We start from the raw sequence: 21,134 nt of genomic DNA, 5'->3' as shown, positions 1-21,134 counted from the left end.
TATTAAAGGTAACAAATTTAGTGTTACATGATTTCCATTTGCCCTCAGAGTTCTTTTATCTCTAAGATAGAGGCTTCTGTCTTAAGGATTAAACTCGTATTTTCAATGTTTTGGCAGGGAGGGGGGGAATTTTTTTACTCTTGTAGTGTGCTTTTTGGGGAACTCTTCTACATAACTCGTATTAGCTGGAAAGGTCCTGGGAACAGAGGTAGTGGCAGTGAGGGGAGAGCTATTTTGCACTGAAGACCAAATACTAAATGTATGGCCTAATGATATTGGAGGAGGTAAACAGGAAAGCCTTCTAAGAACTCCCAACTTAAATGTTGCTACCTTTGCCACTATTTTCATGGAGGTAAAATGTAGAACATGGATGGATAAATAAAATAGTTGATACACAATATGAAAATTGTCATAATTTGTAACTGAATCTCCCCCATAAATCTAAGGTTTTATGTCTCCATAGAGATAGAAATACCAAGAGTCTCTGTATTATGTTTAAGGAGTAATTAAGAGGGAGGTTCTTAAGCCATGGTAGGATGTTCTTGCAAGTCCCAGTCCAGACTGAAGCAAATCTGAGCTGGAAGATTTTTAAATTTCAGATTGTAAACAGAAGCATCACTAAGTTCAAAGGCAAATCAGGAATCTGTTGCATATGAAGTTGACACTGACTTGTCAGTAATAAAGTCATTCAAACTGTGCACTCAGATAAGCATTTACAGTTGCCTTTGACCTCTGAGATACTATGTGCAACCAAGGACAGAGCTTTGTTCTTAAACCTGTCTGAAACAGGGATTGCACAAACTCAGTCTTTTCTGTTTTGACAAGTAGAAATCTTGACAAATTTCTTGGTTTTTGTATAAAAACCAAGGGCATCTATCAAGCCTCAAGGCACTCCTGCTATATATTCCAAAAAGCAAAATTAAAGAGCATAAAACTCCCTCCCCCATAAATCTGATTCCCTTTAGAAACCCACTTCCACTGTAGCCTGCACAGATCCAACAAAACTTCATTCCAGAGTTGAGAACATTCTACCACTAGCCCCACGTAAATCCAAGGGAATCAAGTGTTCTTGGTGGTTGTAATTGGCAAGCATAACATGAGACCAGGGCCCGTCCTTACCCATACACAAAGCACGCAGCTGCATAGGTCACCAGGAAATTTGGGGCACCAAATTTCCTGGTGTCCTGCACAGCTGCATGCTGCTCCAGCCCCTGGTCTGGCTCTTCCCAGGCCCCAGCCCCGCCCCCACTCCCCTGAAGATTGCAGCCAGGCCTGACCTTGCACTCACTGTGTGGTAAGTGGAATGACCCAGCCCCAGCCTGCTCCACTCCCCTGGCTCCCAGCTGTGCTGCTGGCGAGTGCTGGGGAGCGGTTCCCCCCCTCATCCCCAAGCCTGAGCCAGGGGAGCGGAGCAGCCTGGGGCCCCAGGCCTCCACCGGGGGGGGGGGGCTGTGTGGGGTCCCAGGCCCAGCCTGCTCTGCTCTCCTGGCTCCCAGGCTTGGGGGTGGGGGGAAATGCCCCCCAGCACTTGCTGGGAGCCAGGGGAGCAGAACAGGCTGGGGCTGGGTCACTCCACTTCCCACAGGAAGTGGCCAACCCCCCCTGCGGAGGGCACCAAAATAGCTAGGGATGGCCCTGCATGAGACACAGTAGTCTCGCATAGCAAATATCCCCAGTTATTTAGGGCTTGACAGGTCAAGCCAGAAACCAGTAGGAAAGTAGTGCAGATCATGGGACATTGGTGTCATGTGCTGCAACTGAGAAATACCATTTAATAGGTTAGCCACCACTTACTCCACCAGCTTAAGTTTCTGGATTGATCCATGGGGTAGCCCTATATAGAATACCTTCAAATCATGCAATGTTGAGGTGACAGACATGGACCACTGTAGCAAGGGCTGGATCTTAAGTCAATCTTGTGGCCAGGCACAATGATGGGCATTCCTGGGCGCTGCAATGTTGGGGTGGTTGGATTCCCTAGCTGCAAAGATTAGTAACACATGCTGGGAAAAAACCTTGATCAGAGAAGACTGGGCTCACTATATCTAGTTGTTTCCGCTAATCTTAGCAGCATCACCTCACTCTGACCTGGACTGAGCATCAGCTAACTAGCTCTCATTTATGCACCAAAAGTATTCATGGTGTACTGTGGCTGCCAAACTTAGTATGCTATCACCTAACAGGAGGACAGTGCTAGCTTAAAACAATGAATAACTCTTAAATGTCTATATATGGACTCAATTTGTCATGGCTTGTTACAGGAGAAATATATAGCAAGGCACTCTGAACAGACCTGGCTTGAATCTGTCCAGAATGGGTTCAACCTGATTCTTCTGAGAAGTAGGGTGCTTGAATAGTGGTACTTTGTAACAATTTTATACCTTATTCATCAGTTCTGTTCAATGGTGAAAGGTATGGCACAAAAACTTTCTGTGGGACTAATGGGAGGAACATTATTTATTTCTTATTTTTAGTGCAGGAAATAAATGCTGTAAAACATACTGGATTTAGAGCTTCCATCCAGTATTAATTTCAATGCTGAAATAACTTATAGGTATGGTAATTCTGTGTCTCATTTCTTTTAATTTTTTTCCTTTCTTAAGCAGTTAATTATCAACCTGATGGAGCTGTTCCTGTAAGCAATGGCAGCCTTGCCTTTTATCCAGCACAGACTATTTTCGCCAGACCCACTCAGCCTTATCTCAATAGTCGTGGATCTGTTAGAGGATCTGCCAGAGGTGGGAGATCACTGACCAATTCATATCGTTCCCCTGGTGGATACAAAGGTATACTTTCACTTGCTTCCCACCCCCCGGTGAAAGGATCAATTCTAGCTATAGTAGGGGATATAGCCCTAGAACCAGATACTTCTGTGCATTAATCCTAAGAGCTAATAGCATTGAAATTAGGAAAGTGTAACATAATGTATGTGAAACATTAATACTCCTCTGCCAATTACTACAAAATGCTAAAGAGCCCAGAGGGGGCTTGTAAGAGGGGCTCAACTGCCTGTGTTTCAACAGGCATGAGCACACTCCTCAACTCTCCTCTGTACCCCTCTGAACTAGTAGTAAACAGGATTACTGGATTACTTTGGAGAGGGATGGAGAGAGCTGAAAGGAGAGGCACTTGGGGGCTGGTTCTGGCCTGAGTCACATGTTTGACAATTCTGCTATAGAGTATGGTCCTACAGTTTGTGATTACATAGACTTTGGCAGATTGAACAAAGGATAAAGTATTACACTTTATCAATTTGAGTCTGAATCCTCATTTTCTATGAAGGAACCTCATTAGTTGCTGGTACTGCTTTGGTTTTCCTAGTACTAGTAGCTTACTATGCTCATCTGAGTAGTTTAGTGTTCACTTTATAACTACAACTGGCTTCGTCTTGTAGCAGTGTAAGAACTTGTCACCAGTTTATGATTACAGTAGTTCATTTTGGCAAAGTGCAGTGTCTGGGCGTTGCTTTAAAGTCCTGCATCTTCTGCAAGTCCAACATACTCAATCACTTTAATGGCAGAGCCAGTCTGGATAATACTTACGAGGACACTCTTGTGTCTGGGTGCTAGTTTTGTAAGTTCAGAAACTGTTAATGTAATGGAGACTCTTGCAGACCAACCATGTCTGGAATAAATGAGTTTTAATTTTGACATCCATGATTATGCCATGCGTTTGACTTAAACACAAAGCTGCTCTGAAATATGGAATAAATTGTGCATGTGCACATTTTGTAAACTGTTTTTAAAAAATTGATGCTGACAGTCCCTAAAGGAAAATTCTTATTTGAATGTTGGTAACATAAACTGACTCTGGCATTTTAATTTTATATTTTGAGCAGGTTTTGATGCTTATAGAGGATCCCCGTCAATACCTAATGGCAACTACGGCCAGCTGCAGTTCGCTGGTAGAGATTATCCTGGAATTCCATATTCTCAAAGGGTAAGGATTTACTTTTCTTTCTTGTAGCTTTCATGTGTCCTACATTTTGCAGGAAGTTAACAAGGTTTGGCTACAAACTAGGAAGTGAGTTCAAATTTTATAATGCAAAATTTTTTCGTACAATACACAGTGCTGTTTTACTATTGTTTCAGATGCCTCTTCTGCTAAATGCTTTGTAAAATCTGATCTCTACCTACTAATCTTGGCTGACAACTAGGTTTAGACCTGAGGCTTGCCTTCCTGACACAGCGCCAACAGGATGTTGAAGTGGAGGAATTCTTTCAGGACCCCTTGTAGTTTGATTTTAGACTGAAGATAACATACATTGAATGGTCTGTGTTCTCTCCAAGCAGGTTAGATGCTGTTGGCATCAGAAAACTGACAAATATATGAGGCAATTTTCTTGCTTGCACATTCTTCAGGGGAAAAACAAAATTGCTTATTTCCATTTTTCAGAAGGTTGCATTAGACAGACAACCACTATGCTAATCTGCCATGGGTTTGTATTGTCATTCTGTGCTCTATTGAGGGCGCAGGAAAACTGTACAGTTTGGATTGTAGGACCCTTCATGTCATCTTAATTCCAGTTTGAATGGAATAGTATCTTTCCCAATGCCAGCTTACTTTCCCAATCTAGAGGAAAGCAAGTTGGCTGAAGTTCAAAGTGGGTAGGGCTGGTGGATTTAAAACATGCATCTGCTCCCTGTGTTGGGAGGAATGCCTACCCCAGCATGGTCTTCTGCTCCTGGGTTCCTATGAGCACCAGTAGCAAATACTGTCTCCATCTACACACAGCTACTGAGATTCCTCTTGATAACAGACTGCCAAATTATTTATGCCTTGTTGGAATGGAATGAAAGTAATGTGCTGTACCAGGGGCTATCATTGATTGACTGGTCATCTTAAGTAGCACTACTCATATGGAACCATGTTCGAATGTCACTAGTTTGACTTACACTGAATTGCAAATGGAAATACTGTATTGACTTTAAATCCCCACATGGTTTGGGTCCTGGTTATATTGAACATTGTTCCAACGCCTGATGTCTGGGATGCTCAGGCTAACATGCCAGGGGTGGTTCTCTGAAGTTTAAGGAGCTGCAGGTGCATAGTGGTAGACAGGAGGATGCTCTGCTGTGAAATCTGTTCTTCACTGGCTCAACAGAGCCTGTATTAAGTTTCAAGAACACTGCAGTACCTAAGAGGGTAGACTGAATGGCTGGAGTTTCACAAATAGGAAGTTGATCTGTCAGTATTGACTTAGCCTCTGGACATATGAAAAGCAATTTATGATCATGTGTATATTTTTTATGTCAAAAATAAACAATCCCCAAGCGTATACTGATTAACTCTCTAAGCAAACTAAAAGTTAATTGCCTGTGCTACAGAATGCTAACTTTCTAGTTGGTAGTCTCATTCTTAAGATAGTTAGGAGTACTAACTAATACTTTTGTTCCTTCTAGGATGTTAATTACCAGCAGTGCTATAAACGAGGCGGAGTAACTGGCGGTCCTCGATCAAACTCAAGAGGTAAGGCTAACATGATATCTCCAACCATGTGCATAAAATCTTAAAATGCAATTCTGAATATGTAATGGTAAAAAAGGCATAGGGGTCAAATATAACTTGGATCAAACTTCTGCTGTTCCCAAGTAAAAATCCGTTTCAAAGTGAGCACTAAACTTTTTGTCTGGGATCTCCAGTCTGGCAGTCCTCCCTGGCTAATAAATCATTGCAAGCACTAAAGATTTTGCAACTAGAACAGTTTTTAATTCTGACAGATCTAATGGTCTTTCATATCTCCACATCTGCAGTGTGAATAGAAGTAGAAAACTTTATTTAAGATTAATAGAAATATTCACAGGATGCAAAACTGGCACCCTGTGATCTGATAGCTAATCCGATTTCCCTCAAGTCTTGGTTGGCCAGCTAAGAGTGAGTGTGTGTGTGTGTGTGTGTGTGTGTGTGTGCGTATGTATGTATTGGCTATATATGCACAATCTTAGCATCTGTCTGTAGGTAAGCTGGCTAGCAAATATGGATCCCCAAAACGTGGGCAGGGTTACGCTTATATGGGAAATAGCTTTCAGTGTGAAGCTGTCATTTTAGATGCAGCGTAACTTCTCTCCAGGTTGGAATATAAACACTAAACAAATAGCTTTTGAAACTCAACCTTACTGATCCTGAAATTTTTGAGTACTAATAGGATAGTCTGTATCAGAGAAAAATAGACTAAAACATTATAGGGTGGGGGAAAATAAGCTTGCTGTGAGTGAAGGGAAGAGATCCCTGCTTTTTATTGCTGGGCATGAAATAAGTGAGGGAGTGGGCTGCAGACCAAAATCTTAATTGTTTACTTTAAAAACACAATTTTGGTTTTGAAAGCTATAGAAAAGCTAGTATTACCAGGTCAGCAACTTTAGAACTAAGATCTGATCGTGAAATCCTTAAAGTTTCTTGTTTTAGGTTACAGACGAGAAAATAGACAGGAAGAAAATTGCTCATCAGGTAGAACTCGAGGTAGAACTCATGGTAGAGAGTACTTCAGAAGAAGGGAATTGAGGAAACCAGATGACTAAAAGAGAACCGGAGACTCAAACAATCTTGTAGCAGAGGACTGAGACAGTATACTATTTCAGTTAGTGTTACTAATGGAATTGATATAACTTTGGTTTATACTAAATAAACTAACATTTTAAGTTATCTTGTAGGAAAAACAGAATTTGCCTTGAACATTTGAGCTGACTTGTGTTTACAAAACCCACTAGTATTACATTCATCTCATGTTCTATCAGTGTACTGCATCTTAAAACTTTCTGGCACTTGAATGAACAGCTAATGTAGTCTTTTACCTTTTTTGGCAGGGTGCAGGAAGTTGCTTGAATATGGTTCAGTTTCCGATTAAGACACTTCTCATATCCATGACAGTAGGATTGCATTCCATATTTGTCCAGAGTAAGCCATCAGGACACAGTAGGACTGATTTCAGATTATCAAACTAATTTAGCTTTCATATCTCCTCCTGAAAGCTTAAGAGGAGGGGTGCTTCTGAAACCTTAATCCTCCAATTGGTCACCATAAGACTTAGAGCTAGTCAGTAAAAATAAACATCCCCTACTCTGAGAATCTTCAACAACTGGGGTACGCCACTTTGGGATTAATCCTACATGGCAAATAGTTCAGCTAAAGCTGTATTTATAGCTGCTGCGATATATCCTTTAGGGTGTGGAGAAAGAGAATAGTGAATAATCAACAGTCATTTGTTTAGCAAGATAATTTTGACAGTGACTAAAGTTGGTTGTTCTCGCAAGGCTCCATTGACTATTTATTCTTGTAATAATTGCAGTATGTTTATATATACAGAAACTTTCAGTTCTTAACCTTAAACCTGCACTTTGAAAATTATCTTTCTGTCCAATCTAAGACTCATTTACTGTTGCTAATGATCTTTAACAGCAGGATGGAGTGATTCTTCTCAGGTGAGCAGTCCAGAAAGAGACAATGAAACCTTTAATAGTGGGGACTCTGGGCAGGGAGACTCCCGCAGCATCACCCCTGTTGACATGCCAGTGACAAGCCAAGCTGCCACCATACTGCCAGTGCATGTTTATCCTCTCCCGCACCAGATGAGAGTTGCCTTTTCTGCTGCAAGAACATCTAACTTGGCCCCTGGAACTCTAGATCAGCCCATCGCATTTGACCTTCTGCTGAATAACCTTGGAGAAACTTTTGATATTCAGCTTGGTAGGTTTAATTGTCCAGTGAATGGCACGTATGTCTTCATCTTCCACATGCTGAAGCTGGCTGTGAATGTTCCACTGTATGTAAACCTTATGAAGAATGAAGAAGTCCTAGTGTCTGCATATGCCAATGATGGGGCTCCAGACCATGAAACAGCTAGCAACCATGCTGTCCTACAGCTTTTCCAAGGGGACCAGATCTGGTTACGTCTGCATCGGGGCGCTATCTATGGAAGTAGTTGGAAATATTCTACCTTTTCAGGATACCTTCTGTATCAAGATTGAAATCCATGTAATGTTTACAAAAAAGCTGCTCCAAACAAATTGGTGGAGGGGGGGAAAAACTAGCTTTGCACTTAATACCGATTTCATAGAAATAAGGTTCCATTATCTGGGAGATGGTGGTCCTGTTTTGCAAGGTGAAATCCTGGATCGGGTTACTGAATCAGCACTAATTTGGCACTTTATCAATTGTGATGTAGCCTTGCTAGTTAAGCTGTGAATGTATATTGTTTGCACTTATCCTTTTACTGTATTGATGTCCAGCTTACTACACTACTGATATAATTGCCTCAAGTATGGGCTATTCACAATGCCTTGTTGTGCCTCAATAAAACAAATTAATATGCATTTTAGTATTTTTTTATAATTTTATTATACAACTCTAGCCAGAAACCTGGTCCACTAGCTTGTGGTGTGAAATATATTGTATTTTTAATCATGAAAATTAGTCTTCACCCTGAATTTTAGGAAACTGTGCTTGAATTGTTGAATTCTTTAGATGGAAGAGACCATTGGCTCATTGTTCCCCCTGCCAATGCTGTATGTTCTCCAGACCTCTGTCCTTTCCAGTGCTCAATGAATCAAAGTAGTGGCTTGCACACTCCTGTTGCTGGTATTAACTTCTAGATCTTTCCATTAAGAAATTGCTTTTGATTCAATCTAAATGTTTCATTGTTCTTACATTTTATTTTTAGATATCCCAGGTAATATAGTTATATCCCTCTAAATTTTTCAAGGGATGTTCACTTCAGCCTCCCTTTAGTCATCACCTAGCCAGTTAATACGCTTCAGAGTCTTAAACTTAACAGTTCTTTAGCCCCCTAATAATTTGTTCTGTATATTCCTTTCATTCTGATATTCCTTGTATTGAATTGCAGACTTGAAACCAGTGTTAAGTGCTGTATAGAGGGTAAAACTCCACTGTGGTGTATGTAACCCAAAATCACACTTGAAGAAAGCCCAAAAGTGCTGCAAACTCCTAAGTTGTTGACTGTCCCAAGTCTCAATTTGGTAAAATTCCTTTGAAATCTTGCTAAATGGACTTGAGTTTTTTCAGTTTGCAGTTTCTATCTGAACTCCAAGGTGTATCAAGATATTTCTCACTCCCATCTAAAATTTAACGATATTTAATATGCAAATCTCGTTAATTCTCTTTAGTTAGCTTAAGTTAATTGGGTCTCATTTATCCCTGCATCAATTCATTAGATAGCTCTTCAGTGTAATATTACCATATATCAAAGTTCTTCAACCAGTGTTCCCTCAGTGTTGATTGCTCACGTCCAGTTAACTGGAGTATTTAGGTACAGTTTGAAGGCACTGAAACGCAGGGCTTCAAGTATAATGTAAAATGCCATCATTCTGTGGTTTCATATGTCTCAATTACTTAATATGGTATTTATCCAAAGAAGGGAGGAGGGTCATATGCAGAGATCTGTTTTAACTGAAGCTTCATGGTCTGTTTATTTCTAGTTCCAGTTAGTATCCCTGACTCAACTGAGGTATTTAGAATATGCAGCTTGATGTGTATTTCTAGGGATAAGTTCTACAATTGATAGAGCAAGAAAAGCAGCTCTATTTTTTATTGGCTCTGCAACAATAAAATGGAAGTCCAGTAAGCAACTAGAACATGGAATACAACAGATCTGAAGGAAAAACTTGCCATTTTAGGCGGTTTGGATTACCCTACTCAGAGTTCATCTTTACTCTATCAAACTACACTACCTTCATCTGATGATCATGTAATTCTGTCCAAACTGTCAATTCCATGGCCAGGAAGGGCCATGGTGATTATCTAATCTAACCAGTAGAATACATGCCATAGAACTTCCCTGAAACAATTGCTATTCAAACTAGAGTGGGTTTTTTTAGAAATCTAGTCTTGATTTTAAAGATTTCCAGTGATGGTAAATTGTTCCAGTGGTTAATTACTGTCACTGCTGAAAATGTACACCTTATTTCCCATCGGAACTTGTCTAGTTTAATCTTAAATCTAGCAGACAAAACCCAAAGGCTGGAAGAGCCACCCTTTAACCTTCACTTAAGCTAAACCAAGTTGTCTGGCAAGATTTCTATAAAGATGATGGGTATCCATGGTTCTGTTATCCCCTAAGAATCTAGATTTTTCTCCATTCAATTGTACTAAGGTTACTTATCAAGTGATAACTGCAAAGATCACTTTTTGAAGACTATTTGCTTTGTCTCAATCCTCTGATTTCTCCCCCCTTTTCTATGGCTCTTCAAAAATTGCCCATAGTTCTGTGAATTTGCTAATATCCCTAACACCTTGGTATGCAGATCATCCAGAGCTGTGTTTAATTGGTGAATACCTCAGTAACCTTAATCCCACTCCAGTTGTGTAAGTATAGTGTAAACATGCTAGTTTTGACTCTCCACAGTAAAGTGTCCATTAGGGTGGCTTCTCCTTCCCTTCATATCAGGCAGTTCCCTATCAATAGAGATTAGGCTGCTGGGGGTATGAAAGTCCTAACTATTTTTTAACTTTGAAACTGTTTCTGGTTTTCAAGAAGTGCTCGCTTTCACATTAGTTTCTTTGACAAACTTGCTTCAAGTAATCCGGTATCTTTGCATCAGGGTAAACCATAGATTCAGCTTGCAGTGATTTTTTTTTCTCCCCACCCCCCACAGGCATATATAGGCAAACTCTCAAATGTATGTGAAGTTTGACAGGGCATAAACTTCTCCTCCAGGCCTCAAACTGTTTTGGATTCAATCAACACCTTTGACCACATGGAAGCCAGTGACTGAGCATTTCTTGACATAAAGAAAAGGAGTACTTGTGGCACCTTAGAGACTAACCAATTTATTTGAGCGTGAGCGACAGCTCACTTCATCAGATGCATACCGTGGAAACTGCAGCAGACTTTATATATACACAGAGAATATGAAACAATACCTCCTCCCACCCCACTGTCCTGCTGGAGGTATTGTTTCATATTCTCTGTGTGTATATATAAAGTCTGCTGCAGTTTCCACGGTATGCATCCGATGAAGTGAGCTGTAGCTCACGAAAGCTCATGCTCAAATAAATTGCTTAGTCTCTAAGGTGCCACAAGTACTCCTTTTCTTTTTGCGAATACAGACTAACACGGCTGTTACTCTGAAACCTTTCTTGACATAGTTTAGGATATCACTTGCTCTTTATACATTTGTCCTGGCACCATCCTACAGCTTCACTGAGATGCTGCTTATGCTGCCTCTTGAGTCCCTTTATGCCTGGTGGCTTGCTGCTTCAAGTGAGCCACCAGTACTCTTATTTCAGTTGCTGGTCAAGCTTACTCACCCATGTCAGTCTAATACATTTATCAACAGTCAAAAGCCTATAACTGCTGCCTGACTTCATACTGTTTCCTTTAAGCTTCCTTAATCCACATCTCTTATCCAAAAACTGACTCCCCTTCCTGCATGATCATTCCAGTTTGGCTTGCCTGGATTTTAGCAACTGTTAAAGCCTTTACAAATTTTTCTCCAGCTTCCAGTTCCATATGTTGTCTTAATAATCTAATGCAAATATAGAAATGATTCAAGATAGGAGACACAGCTGGTAGTAATTGCATATCCCAGTTGACCATGCTGCTTCAAGTGAATTTTCTAGCAAAAACATGACTGCATCTGCGTGAGATGTCTTCACCAATCCACGCTTTCATAACAGGTTCAGCCCTAGTCATTAGCCTGGACACAACTGCCTAGAAGTTTGCAAATTACATGGAGGATGAACAGATTTCCAAATAAGCCTTTTCAGCTACTCAAAATACGTACTCTGGACTATAACTGTCTGTAATAGTATAGCTCATTCTATGCAAGTGAAAAGCATGAAGATATGCTAAAGTATACTAATTGAAACCAATTCTTACCAATATACAATTACCTTGCTAGTTAAGGTTGTAAACAGAACAGATTATGGATGGCTGTAGTAAAGAATGTCATAGTTCATAATTTTATCAAAACTTGAAAGGTTGTGGTTTATGCAATTGCCTAAATCTTTTAACAGCTGAAATTTTACACATTCTTAATTCTACACCATGCCTTTTTTATTAAAGCTACAACTATACAAGGAATTAGTGTAAAACACACAGGCCAGTACCTCAAATGCCTGTCTTCCTGTTTACAGTTCCTGTATTAACTACCAGCAAGGCCTCTCAACGCTAAGGATTTTAACAGTGGTAGTCCTAGACTAGACTAAGTTCTAGTGTCCTCAAAATCTAGGCCAGTGGTTCTCAAACTTTTGCACTGGTGCCCCCTTTCACACAGCAAGCCTCTACGTACAACTTCCCCCTTTATAAATTAAAAACACTTGTTTATATATTTAACACCATTATAAATGCTGGAGGCAAAGCAGGGTTTGGGGTGGAGGCTGACAGCTTGTGTGCCCCCCCATGTAATAACCTCATGACCCCCTGAGGGGTCCCAACCCCCAGTTTGAGAACCCCTGCTCTAGGCAGCAGCACAGACACAGTTGAAGACTAGTACTCTAAATAAAAACATAGCAGCACACAAGGTTCAAGAAAGCACCCAAAACAAAGTGGAGAACATTCTGAGTTTTGATCATAAGCACAGAGTATATCTGAAAGCTGCGTGCACAAATACAAGGATATGTTGCACAATCTCAGTCGGGGCTGGCACCAGCTTTCCAAGCAGGTGCTTGGGGCGGCAGTCCGTGTCCAGTGGCGGCAATTCAGCAGCACCTCCGCCACTCTTTCCACCACCGCTGCGGCAATTCAGTGGCGACTGCTTGGGGCGGCAAAATTGGTAGAGCTGCCCCTGATCTCAGTTTCGTGTAGCTGCCTAAACTTAGACTGGTTGATGCCCTGGTCCTTCCTTTTCATCCCATGCCTCTCTACCTACACTGTGGCAATCTTTGGAAATACTCTGTGTAAATGATTTTCTTTGAACTCCGTTTTAATCTATCAGAATATCTTCAGACTAAAACAATACCTAGGTTTATATTCTTTTTGGGAGAGCATTTAAGCTTGTACATCTCAATGCCTTTTGAAAATGTTTAAGCAAAATTGTGTGTGTATGTATATGTGTGTATATAATACGGTTAATGTAGACCTTTTCTGCACACTTAACCCTTTCACCAGCTCTTTATTCAGTTGTTGCTTTTTGAATAGGTACACTGTTAACACATCTGTGCAGGATTCAGATTTAAATGATTTCATAAATCTACAGAAAAGAGGACAAAGCTACTCAGTTCTTGGTAAATCTTTTTTACCTGGCTAAGTCTTAAAATATGGTAGTATCATAACTATCTTATAATGGCTGCTGGAGACAACTTGTGTCCTGCCTGTAAGGTAAGACAATTTTAGCATTAGATTTTGTTTCAAATTCTGTTTGTTTATAGTATACCATAAAACTTAATGGAATAAACTTGAAATGGCAGCTTTGAAGCTGACAAGATTTTTGCTTTTTCAGGCCACAAGTGTATTGAGACAGCGATATGAATAATCTGCCAGAATTGTCATATTTGACATTTTTTGTAGCTAAAGAAATCCTACATCCTGCTGTGCTACAATGCAATATGTTCATTACTCATCCCAGTAATGTCACCTTGGCTTTGCCATTTGCCTCTTCCTCAGAGACCACCTTCAACACAATAGACTACAGTTATTCTGCTTATAAAATAGGTAATAGATGAGACTAGTTCAGAACTCTGACAGTCAAAGCTTTGACTGTGGGCTACCACAAATAGCTTTTGATCTGCTGCAGATTTGCCTTCCTAATCATGCTAGTATCAAATCCTGATATTTGTCTTTAACTATTTGGCATATGGAAAAATGGCCTTGTAGAACTAACCATGTTGTTGGAACTAGATAAAACTAGTTCATCTTACGTAGACATTTATGAATTAGTCTTTATCTTTACAAGTTGAACTTGAAATATGATGCTTGCCTTCTAACTGCAAACAGTATATTAAAAGTAGCAAATATGTTTGTATTTATTGTCTGAATCATTTGCTGAAGGATGAGAAGATCCAGGGCAGTAAGGCTAAAGCAGAGTCTGTGAGACTGCTCCATGCTGGTAGCTTCCAATTGAAGCCCATTTGCCCCTCTCCCTGCCCCTAAACAGACTCCAAGAACAGCACTTTGAGCTTGGTATGACATCCAGACTCAGAGGCGGTCCCGGGGCAGTTAGTGGAGAGTAGTGATAAACAGCCTTCTAGAGTAAAATGGAGCACCTCTTCCCCCTAAATCTCCAGGGGGGAAAAAAGAGGTCAAAGACCTCTCTTGGCTTTGCCACTAAGGAGACTCTGTGACCTGGTACCAGTACCACTAGAGCTTCACAGGAGTACACAACCCACAGCTTGATACTGATATTGAAAGGCTTTAGGCCTACTCCAAATGGAGTCCCACAATATGCAGGCCCATTATGGATAAAAGTGGGGTTATCTATTACACTATCTGCTCAGCTCTTTGGCACTGAATAGACCTTTGGTGCCAGGAAAACCCTTGGTATTGAGCAAAAGAGTGGTACAGTCTCAGTCAAGTACTTCATCTCCTATAGGAACAACCCTCAACTAGGACCTCATTCCTCTACCTTCAGATATATGTGATGGAAGGACCTGAAGGTGTCTGCTAGCTGAAGGGTTACATTTAGCTTTGATGTGGGATATGAGAATTTTCCCCCCTACCAACCTCCTCTCCCTGCCTGTAATGCAGCATCTATCTCTTATGCCTGTCTCAAGTGCCTGTTTCTTATGAGTGTAAAAGTTTATTCTTCAGCAGCTATTAGTGGTGATTTGCCCACATTCTCATAGGGTCCACTCCCCAGAATTTGGATTTGAAAGGAAGTCTAGGCTATCCCATAGTCTTTTTGTTTAGAGCAATCAGGCTCCAATGTCCTGGTACCTATCTCCCTGATCTCCTTCTCCATTTCTTTATAGTGCCCCACTGTGGCAGCAGTAGAACCCCTGGGGCCTTTTAAGGAAATACTATCCTCATGCACCCTCTTATACTGAGTGAGTCTGGCAACAGCCCTCCCACCCTCAAGCTCCTCCAGTTCAACTCCAACACCTGGAAGAACCCTTGAAGGAAAAACTACGCATTATCAGCCCTGGCAGAAATCCCTCCTGTGTCATGGTGTCTGGCTGATGAGAGCTTTCAAGAGCTCATGAAAAGAGTAGCTGAGGCACTCCAGATTCTACCTGAAGTTCTTCAAACTATTAGATGGTCTTATATGCTTCCATGTCAGGACAAGTTGCCTCCCAATTCAGGCCCTCTTATAGCCCGCAAGAAATGTGGCAGACTCGTCCTACCATTTCCCTGACTGCTAAGAAGACAGAAAATAGTAATGGGAGCAGAATATCTATGCTCCCCAAAAGTGGCAGCTACAAATGAAAGGAATAGGCAACCCTACTCCTACCCATCTCAACCTGAAGCACTGAGACTTCTGTCTTTAAAATGTGTTTTAATCTCCTTTCCCACACACCCATCCTAGATAACCAGTCATCTAAGGCAAAGAACAATGTTACTCTTACACATAGATGTGACTTTAAAACACTGAAATACCTAATTACTTTTCTGTCCAATAGCAGGCTGAATTGTTGAAATGCTTGGAAACTGTTACTGGACCATTCTGACTTAGTTTACTGTCTCTTATTTAAGCGAAAACCCCAAACAAAGAATACTATACAGCTTGACTTTTTTTTAACTTCAACATAGAATCGTCTCTTCAATGTTACCATCCTTCTTATAAAAGATAGAGCATTACATAAACTGTCACTTATTTGTACAAGAAATGAGGAAATACTGAACAAACTGTCATGAAGGACAAGATCAATTTCTTATTAAAAATGCCAGATTTGCTGTAATGGGAGTGAATGTAGGACAGCAAGGTACTTAAATGTAGCCAGTTTAAAGCTGTGTTAGTTTAAAGCTGCAGCAGAAAACCATATAAGCAGAAACAATATCCCAGAGCGGGGTGGTGTGAAGGTTTTTGATGCAAGGGACTGCAGAGCCAAGACATTGGTAAGGGTCTATACTGCATTTTACATCTAGGTTAGTAGTTTCATTCTAGGCCAGAATAGTATTACAATCTGAACAATGTGTGATTTATGTGACATGACTTCGTAGTCTTAAAATTTTAAAAAGCACCTAAGTCATTTGGGAGCCAAATCTATGTTCCAAAGTGCCTAAGTCACTGGGGTACTTCCAGAAACTGTCTTTGTTCACTTGGCAAGGGATAGGTACACAGGCCATACATAATTGCTATCATATTGTAATTGGCTCCTTAACTAGTAGTCTCAATAGAGAAATGCTAAAGTTACTTTCCAATTTAGGGGGGATAATGTAGAGCCGTGGTTCTCAACTTACCATTGTGTTATGTAGGCTGCAGGTTAAAAGCCACTGCGCCAGATACCCACTGGCCTGCCCAGCCCTGTGCTGCCAACCTGCCCCTTCCCCTGGGGGCCAGACCCACACTGCACCAATCCCCTGCCCAGCGCTCCACTGCCCAGAGACACCCCCCTCACAAGACTTGTATGCCCAGCACCTGCTGCGGTGGCGGGGCCAGGAGTGGAGCCCCAAGTAAAACCTGGAGGTGCTGCAGCACTCCCCGCACACCTGTAGTTCCTGGGCATCTGCTGCCCTTTAGACACCCCTTCACTGCCCAGAGCCCACCCAGCGCCCCACTCTCCCGCACCCTGCCCCCCTGCCGCAGTCACTGACCCCACTGTTGGCAGGAGTGCTCCAGCAGGGCTGCTGACACCTCTCCCCCTCAGCCGGCCCCACCCCCTGCCAGACAGGGAGTGGCAAATCTTGATTTTTTTTTTTTTATAGCACACAGTGGGGCTGCAGCAGTGTGCTAATTGGGCTGCATGTGGCCTGTGGGTTGAGAAACAGTGGTTTATAGAAACTCATACTGTAGATGTTTTCAGGAGAAGAGAGTTCAAGCAGCTGAGTAGGCAACTTGGTAGTCTTAGCGCTCCAACTATTAGTCCAGGCTGTTGCCTGGAATATTTTCTTCACCCTAACTCCAAGGGAAGCCACTAGTGAATATTTACCTCTTACATTTTGCATGGAACAGAAAATCTGTGCGCTCCTTAACAATTAAAATTGTCCAATTTAAGGAAAACACAAGTAAGGCTGCCCCCTTTCCTTCTTTTCTTTCTCCCCCTGCCCACAATTCAATTATCCTGAATACTGATGTATGAGTGTAGACTTATGTATCCTGGGAATGTGGCTAACCTGACTTCAATGGAGTTATGCCAGATTAACATCAATATAGCAGAGTAAAATTTGGTCTTATGAATAAACAAAGTAAAATTTACAACTATGCTAACAATGAAGTGAATACTGATTACCTGCCAAGAATTCAGAGGCACAACCAGAATTTTCCTAAGGAGGGGGCCCAAAGTGGAAGACATGGAGGAGGCAGCATGAGAGAGCTGGCCAGGATTCAGGGGAGCAGGGTCTGGGGGAGTCCTAGGGCTACAGCTCCAGGAAGAGCTACTGCCCGCCTCTGCACCCTCGGCCGTGGTGGACACTGACAGCTTCAGTCGCCATTTCTTCCAGGACTAGTCCCAGCTGAGGACCTCTTATCCCACTCACCCACTAGAGAGACCAGGACTAGCTGGGATCTCTTCCTCCACTTCTCTCCCACCAGAGTGATGAGGAGAGACTGAATTTGTGGTAGCATCTATGGCCAAGAGGACCACCCCCCTATCTGCCTCCCATTGCACCCCTGTAAGAAAGTGAAGGAATTTCCTTTACCCTACCCTCCTATTGTATTTGCACAATTGGCCAGGAGCATTTTCAAGGCTTTTATCTCTCTTTGGAAAGCTTAGTATTGGTCCCTGGAACTAGTTAACTGCATGATATAGATGTCAAACAAGTGCCTGTGGGCTGGTTCAGACTAGCTTGATGTATTTATTTGGCCACCAGGGTAGATACAGATTCTTTGCAATGTCTAATAGGACCCCTACAATTACAATACCGTGAAATTCCAGACTTAAAAAGCTGAAATCATTAAATTTATGATTTTTAAAATCCTAGGATTGTGAAATTGGTAGGACCCTACTGATAGGAGCTGTAGGGAAACAATTTGAGATTCCTGAAAGGCGGAGACAGAAGTAGATAAAGCTCTGAATTCCAGGACACAGAGAAGGCTGCTGTTTTCCACACTGAATAGTTCCTCACACTCTGGGAAGGGCCAAGACCTGTTAACCTGTAAAATCCAAAGCCCTTTTTAGGGCACCACCCTGAGTAAAACACTGGCCTAAAAGCACAATGGATTGATTTAAATCCAAGTGGAAAGCCTCAATTTAAATCAGATTATAGTCAATTTTTCTATTTGTATTACAGTTATATACTAAAGAAAGGTGCATTCTCATTGGTTGATATAACCATTGAAACATGTTGATTTTCAACTAACTAGAACCTTTACACTAGATTTGATACATCTTTTTGCTAGTAGCTTGGAGGGTTCACTGTAACTCTAAGCAATTATTTCTTACTCTCACGTTTTAGAGAAGGAACAAAGTAGAGCCACCGATCTTGGCCTCTAAGGGACCTGTACTTCTCAAATAGAGAATCCCTGCTCCGCTAGCCGGGCAAGCACCGGAGGCATCTTGAAGAAAAGCCTCTGGTTCAGCCAGTTTCCACCCTCCTAAACAAATCTGTCAGCTGGAGGGGCTCGGGCAAGGATCACCTCTACAAGCTTCGGGGGCAGGGGGCAGGAACACCTAAACCCCCCACACGCCTTCAAGCTGCTGAGTGGAGCAACTTTGTCCCCCCTCCCATAGACAACCCCCCGGAACAGTTGCCAGGGGAACAATCTCTTTCTCCCCCCCCCTCCCCCAGGAAAAAAGCTGGAGGGAGTAGCCGTGCCTATGCTCCCCCGCCCCGCCAAAAAGTCTGCCCTGGGGGAGGTGCACCCCTCCACCCACTTAAGAAAAACTCCAGCTGGGTGGCGACCGGGGGCACCTGTCACCCCCCAGTAAAACAGTAATGACAGGACCAGCTGCGCGGGGAGGACGGTCAAGGAGACAAGTTTCCGTACCACAGCATGGCCGCCCCCATGGGGGGGTGGGGGGGGACAGGGCGTGCCGTGGCAACCGCCGTAAAGCAGCTCCGCAGTGCCACTGTCCCTTTCCGTACAACAGTATGGTGGCCTCCTTTCCCTGGCCCCGGCTGCACGAAGCTGAAGGCGGCGCGGTGGCCGTAAAGCAGCCCCCGCTTCCCCACGCCTGGCTGTCGCGCGCGCCGGTGCGAGTGGCCGCGGGGAGCGGAGCGCGCTGGTGATTGCGGGGCTGGGCGGGGGCGGCTCTCGGGGCGGCGAAGCGCTGCCTCCCGGCGTCGGGGGCGACATGGATCCCAACAGGATCATCCAGGCCCTCAAGGGCACCATCGACCCCAAGCTGCGCATCGCGGCCGAGAACGAGCTCAATCAGGTGAGGGGGGCGCGGCGCCCAGGGCTGGGCCCGGCCCCCCCGCCGGCCCCTTCGCCCGCGGGGACGGAAGCCCGGCCCGTGGGGGGCGGGCGGGGGGAGTCCCGGTGATCGCCCCCACCACCCCTACCCCCACCCGCAGCTGGGCGCCCGGCGGCTGGGGGAGTCTCCGCAGTGCGCTGCCTGTCCCTCGCCGCTCTGCCCCTGGCGCTGCCCGGGGCCGGGGCCGGGGCCGCCTCGTCTCTGGGGCGCGGGGGCGGCGCTGCTCGTCCCTCCACCACAGCCTGTGTGTGTCTGTGTGTGTGTGTCCGGGGGGGGGGGGGGGGGGCTCCCATTCCCCCGGCCCCTGGCGGGCTGCGCTGCGGCTCTTCCCCGGCTTGGCCAAGGGCGGGCGGGTTCGCTCGTGGGAGGGTAAAATGGGGGCGGCAGAGGGGTCAGGGAACCCCCCGAGGGAGCCTGGGCATCACCGAAGCATCCTGCCCGGGAGCTGCTGCCAGCCGCTGCCGCGCGGTCAGGCGGCCTGTGAGCGCGGTCAGCCCCGGGCCTCCGGGCGCTGCTCTCAACCCGTCGCCGGACCCCGGCAGTGATCGTCAGGAAGGAGAGAGCTTGTGGTGCTCATCTCTACTGGTAGTGATGGGGGGGGGGGGAGCAGCATCATATCCCCCCCCCCCCCCCCGCGTCACCTGAGCTATCTATTGAGCTTGTTCATCCTGCCTGTGCAGATGGGGGAATCTGTCACTTTCAAGCATCTGACAGCTGGTTTTGTAGCCTCTGTGGAGTGGTGATAAGGGCAGAGCCAGCTCGGCCCTAGGCACCAGTGGACTCTAACTACAGGCAGCTCCTAAATGGAAACAGTGCTTAAAGGGAAATTTAAAAAGGTATAAACCTGAAGTACAGTAGGAGTGTTTCCACAATTAACAGGAAAATCTGCTGAGACATTTTGTTGTGAAAAGAATATTCCCCTGCAGTGTTTGAAAGCTAAGGCACCGCTAGTGCAACTGGCTATGTATGAACAGACTTCTGTGCCGCTGTGGAGTTCCTCTGACTTCACGGGGATCCTGTGTGGTTACAGAGGTCTGCCCATGTGGCACCCGTTGCAGGATCAGTGCCTTAACTTTCTTAACTAAGTTTGTGTGCTTAAAGATATGAGTCAGGAAATGTCAAAGTAAAGGTTGCACCTGAATTCTTAATGTGGTGGTCTTGTACATGTGCATTAAACTTGAAATACATGGTTGTGTACTCGTTTTTCAAGTAATAGATATAATATACAATACTTCAGTACATTGTATGTGCAGGTTGCAATGCTCATGTGCCCCACACCATTCACTATGAATATTGTACATTGACTCTCATGGATTCCTGACATATACATTAGACATATAGATTATGTGGTGTTTGTGTATGTAAGGTTCTGGAAAAACTGATACTCTTTCTCAGATATCACAGTATATCAGGTGGTCATATAGTTAGACTATACTGTAATGGCACGAGGGTGTACAGTTAAGATTATGCCTGCAATCATAATTTTGACACTTTCTGAGTTTTGGTTTGTCATACAATCTTCAAATTCTCCTAATATAGGTATTTTGATGGAATATAGAAGAATAACTTCAGTTTTGAATTTATTTTGAAGAGGCCCACCTTTTGGGGTCTTCACAATGTTAATTGAAATGATTAGTAAGGCTTCCCAGGATTCAGGTTCAGTTTAGAAATTAGTCCTTATTCTAATTTTCTACACCTGCAATTTAAAACCACTTCTGAATTAGTTA

The 21,134-nt window shown here is 43.4% G+C and overlaps 2 protein-coding genes across 12 annotated transcripts in view; both read left to right on the top strand.

The window, feature by feature from the left end:
- Positions 1 to 8,309, top strand: part of CAPRIN2 (caprin family member 2) — a 73,917-nt gene extending 65,608 nt beyond the window's left edge. For 7 of the 10 annotated variants that reach the window (XM_073321318.1, XM_073321344.1, XM_073321361.1 and 4 more), the window contains 4 exons: positions 2,604 to 2,786; positions 3,839 to 3,939; positions 5,403 to 5,469; positions 7,396 to 8,309. In XM_073321318.1, coding sequence (XP_073177419.1) covers positions 2,604 to 2,786; positions 3,839 to 3,939; positions 5,403 to 5,469; positions 7,396 to 7,964 — 920 coding nt within the window. In that variant the 3' untranslated portion in view covers positions 7,965 to 8,309. The other 3 variants (XM_073321378.1, XM_073321310.1, XM_073321369.1) reach the window with 2 other exon arrangements.
- A 10,768-nt stretch (positions 8,310 to 19,077) lies between these two features.
- The window catches only part of IPO8 (importin 8), a 68,637-nt gene continuing 66,580 nt past the window's right edge, over positions 19,078 to 21,134 (top strand). Inside the window, exon 1 of one of the 2 annotated variants that reach the window (XM_073321276.1) lies at positions 19,078 to 19,368. In XM_073321276.1, the coding sequence (XP_073177377.1) occupies positions 19,285 to 19,368 (84 nt within the window). In that variant the 5' untranslated portion in view covers positions 19,078 to 19,284. The remainder of the gene's footprint in view (positions 19,369 to 21,134) is intronic. The other variant, XM_073321291.1, reaches the window with a different exon arrangement.

This window comes from Lepidochelys kempii, chromosome 1 (assembly GCF_965140265.1).
Source record: "Lepidochelys kempii isolate rLepKem1 chromosome 1, rLepKem1.hap2, whole genome shotgun sequence".
Taxonomy (NCBI): Eukaryota; Metazoa; Chordata; order Testudines; family Cheloniidae; genus Lepidochelys; species Lepidochelys kempii.
Note: the sequence above shows the minus strand (reverse complement) of the source record. Positions and strands in the feature narration are given on the sequence as shown.